A 3,779-nucleotide genomic window follows, 5' to 3' on the forward strand; every position below is an offset into this window, starting at 1 on the left:
GGGCCAGTATGCTCTCTGGGCACTGCAGCTTAGTGGCCAAATTTTGGATCTCAGTCATTTTTCTCAGGACTGCAGCAGCATCCGTGGGGAGACGCAGGGAGAGAACAGAGTCGCTGATTTCCTGGAGAGTGGTAGGGTCCGTGTCCTTGTCTACAGAGCAAAGAGACAGACGGCGTCAGCAATGGGAGAGAGGAAAGGTGGGACTGCAAATGCAAGGGAGGACGAGGGCAGGCATCCAGCCAAGCACGCCCTCACGCACAGTCTCTTCATTCCAGACAGCTGCCAGCATCCACCCTGAATTTAATCCCCTTGAATTTCATGTACTTCCCATTCACATCAGCAAAACTTTCAGGGAAGTACTGAAATGATACCTTTAATTTGGTGAAGAGAACACCATGGCTAAGCCCAGAGCAGAGTCAGGTGGACCTCACTGAGCAGATGAGGCTGTGTTTCAAGACAAGCTTTTTTTTTTTTTTTAATTTCACAAATAAAAGTTAATAAAACTGAGGAATCAGAAGCAGGCAAAGCCCAAGGGACATTAGCCCAGCGATTAGCTCAGAAATATCTTCACTCATCATTAACACCAGGCAGCACCAAATGACCTGATTTTCTTATTCAGCTAATGCTCATGAGGCTCATTATGTTATTACAATCTGTCTGCGAACAATAAGTCATCCCATTGGTTTATAGGCCAACGAGGAATTCGTGTCTGATTAATTGTCTGCTCCAGAGAAGATTTGTCTGTTTATCTCCAGTCAGTGAGTGTTGCTGGTAAACTTTTCTGCATCAGGTCAATGCTGACTGCAAATCCTCAGAGAGCACCAGACACAGGGATGGGTTTGTCCTCGAGCCCCAGAGATGGCACAAGGCTCTGAGGCAGAGTGGGACACAAAGGAAGCTGTTGTCCGTGCTACAGACAGAAGATCATCTCCACAGCTTTCCACTCGTGGTAATTCAGCTCATTGGTTTAGAGGTAATATTTCAGAGCAGCTCACGGGGGGATGTTGCGAGACCCCTCCAGGAAGCCCTGCACACAGAAGGTCAAGGCCATGTGGTACCTCCTGCCCCATGGACCTCACAGATGGCCCCCAAACATCCCCAGAAAGAAGCAGGCAGGGTCTGCCCTACTGACATCCCAGGGAAGTGGACACAGATAAAACAGGATTAATTTGGGTCGATCTGAACAGCACGGTCAAGCCTGAGCAAGTCAGATGGTCAAACTGCAACTCCTGATAACATTACAGATTTTTTTCTACTGCTGAAATATCTTCTCTGCTTTTCAGAAAACACTATCTGAGCCTGCCTGGCCATCTCAGAGGACACACGTTACCTTTGCTACGTAAATACCCACGTGCAGATAAACTGGATATCCGAGAGCTTAACGGGGTGAGCTATTCAGCCACCTCCCTCGTGCTGTACTCTTATTGTTCTCACACACACCACTGTAAAAACTGGGGGTTTTCTGTGCACAAGTCAACGTGCACAGACACACTTCACAGCCTGCCCAGCGCTACCTGACAAGAAGTTTCGGACTTGCTGGATGAACTGCTGGATGCGCCGGACGTCTCCTTCTATCTGGGTCCTCGTGACGCTCATCTGATCCGCAAGCCGCCGAGTATTGCTTTGAATCTGATTTGCAGACGTCTCTGTTGTTTTAATCTGCAAATAACAATATCCTGACGGAGCCTTTTCTTCTTGACCTGGAAGCCCAGCAGCCCTACCTGAACTCTGAGCGAACTGGGCAAGGCACCTTGCAATTCTGCCAGTCCCTATTCTTAATATGCCGCTGACTTAAAGAATTGTAAGTGTTAAAGATGGAGGGTTGCATTTGCAGAGAAAGCTCTTAAACAGGGTCAGGAGCATTTAGCTTTTTAAAACACCTTTGAAATGGATTTTGAACGAGTTTGAAAACTCCCTTTACCTTTGCAAGCACCCAAGGGGCCACAGAAAGAATCTGCAACAGCACTAACACACTCTGGATTGCATCAAATGTTAGAGCACATACACCTGCGGATTCAGAGAGGTTTCCACATCCCCATCCCTTCTGCCGCACTAATCCCAAACCAGGAGGAGGACAGGCTTCCCTGTGACATTTCCAGAGCTGCTCACATGCCTTCAGCTCCGCAGCTCCTGTGCTGGGGGCAGGCAGGACCCACGCACGCAGCAGGAAGTCTCCCACTCAAAAACTCCTGAATTTCTGCAGCTGTCCAAAAGATCCAGTCCCAAATAGCGTTTGGAATGGGGTGGTTTTTATCACAGCTCGACACCAAAGGACGGAGCACAGAGCTCGGCCGCGGGTCAGGCAGCGCTGCCCACACTCACCAGCTGCTCCATCTCCCGGAGCCGGGCGCTCAGGCTGCGGAACTCCCGGGCAGCGTCCCCGGCCACGGCCAGGGCCCCGCTCGACAGCGGGAAGATGCCGCGGCAGGGCCGGCCGGCCCCACAGGTTGTGCTGTTGTCCCGTGGGCAGAGCAGCCCCTCGCACCGGGCTGGAGTGCAGGTCTCCACTCGGAAGCCACCACAGATCTGGAGAGGGAGAGAGCAGTGGTGGGGCAGTGAGGGCACCCACCTCGCTGGGGAGACCTCAGTGCCCTCAGGGAGGCAAACCAGCGCATCACAGGGGCCCGCAGTTCAGGAGACCCTCACCAGGGGAGATGGGGGACTCATTGTGCTCGTGCTGCCGAGCTCTGCACAGGAACAGGGACAGACCCTCCTCCTGACAGGGCTGATGGCAAGGGATGTGGCACAGCCCAAGTGACAATGACCAGAGACTGTGACTGTGTCGGAGAAGGGCAGTCAGAGCTACACACGTGCACGGCAGCGCTGAACACCCACACCTGAGACAGGAACACAAGGTCTGCATCTCCTCACCACCCCAACCAGAGCATCAATGAGAACAAAGCTGGAGCTGAACCCCAACAGCTCACAGAGAGTAACAGCACGTGTCTGCATGGAGCAAACATCTCATTTACTCTCAGGACAGCAACTCTTCCCCTTGTGGCAGGGGAACCCTGTCCAACCTGTGCCATTTGTGTTGGGAGAGAGAATGGGATGAGAAGACCCTGCTCTCTCACTGGGACACCAGTGGATTTAATGGCATGGCATCTTCCAGAGCTAGCACCCACCAAAGAGCTCTCTGCAGCAGGGACACATGTGAACCCAGAGCCAGTGCAAGCACCGGCACAGGCTGGTCGCTTGGGAACGTGCTGCTGCCCTGAAAAGCAGAGAGGGAAGGCTGGTGGTCTCCACAGCAACCGTGCATTAGGAGACACCGAAATGGATCTCCATGGCGATAACAAAGCAGCAAAAGAGAAATAAATGAAACCTCATCCAGAAATTAAGTGGGTCTTTGAGATACAAGGACTGACACATGAGAGAGTCCTTGGAGGAAAACGCGCGTGCTTGGGAGGGGGTGGTGGGCAGCGCTTCAGTATCCGTGATCCCCAGGAAAGTGATGCTCAGCCAATTCTCCACTGCTGTCCCAAAGCAGCAGGTTGCTTGGATGCCATTTATGAGTCTCCCTGGACAGAGACTTTGTCTCATGCTGTGCTGCACTGTTTGAGGGAAGATGTGTGACTGCAGGATGAGACTTCTGCCTCCTGAGCACTGCAGGGGCCCTCCTGAAAACTAGATGTGCGCAGTGGGGAAGTCATAAAACCACTTTGTATCTTCACCTTATTTATGACGGGGGTCAGGTTGGGAGATGAGGTTATCTCGCCCTTCAGGGTCAGCAGCTTGGAGGTGGACTCCACAAGCCCCCCCTCCAGCCCTGCAGCATT

At 52.4% G+C, this 3,779-nt stretch overlaps 1 protein-coding gene across 1 annotated transcript in view; it reads right to left on the minus strand.

Annotated features, from left to right (window-relative positions):
• The window catches only part of LOC104530262 (laminin subunit beta-3-like), a gene marked incomplete at its 5' end in the record, with an annotated part of 10,503 nt that overhangs the window by 2,980 nt on the left and 3,744 nt on the right, over positions 1-3,779 (minus strand). Inside the window, 5 exon segments of the mRNA XM_029086684.1 lie at position 1; positions 3-150; positions 1,515-1,659; positions 2,323-2,526; positions 3,675-3,779. The exon segment at position 1 is cut by the window's left edge and continues 47 nt beyond it; the exon segment at positions 3,675-3,779 is cut by the window's right edge and continues 39 nt beyond it. Coding sequence (XP_028942517.1) covers position 1; positions 3-150; positions 1,515-1,659; positions 2,323-2,526; positions 3,675-3,779 — 603 coding nt within the window.

This window comes from Antrostomus carolinensis, unplaced genomic scaffold, assembly GCF_000700745.2.
Source record: "Antrostomus carolinensis isolate BGI_N321 unplaced genomic scaffold, ASM70074v2 scaffold2979, whole genome shotgun sequence".
In the NCBI taxonomy this organism is placed as follows: domain Eukaryota; kingdom Metazoa; phylum Chordata; class Aves; order Caprimulgiformes; family Caprimulgidae; genus Antrostomus; species Antrostomus carolinensis.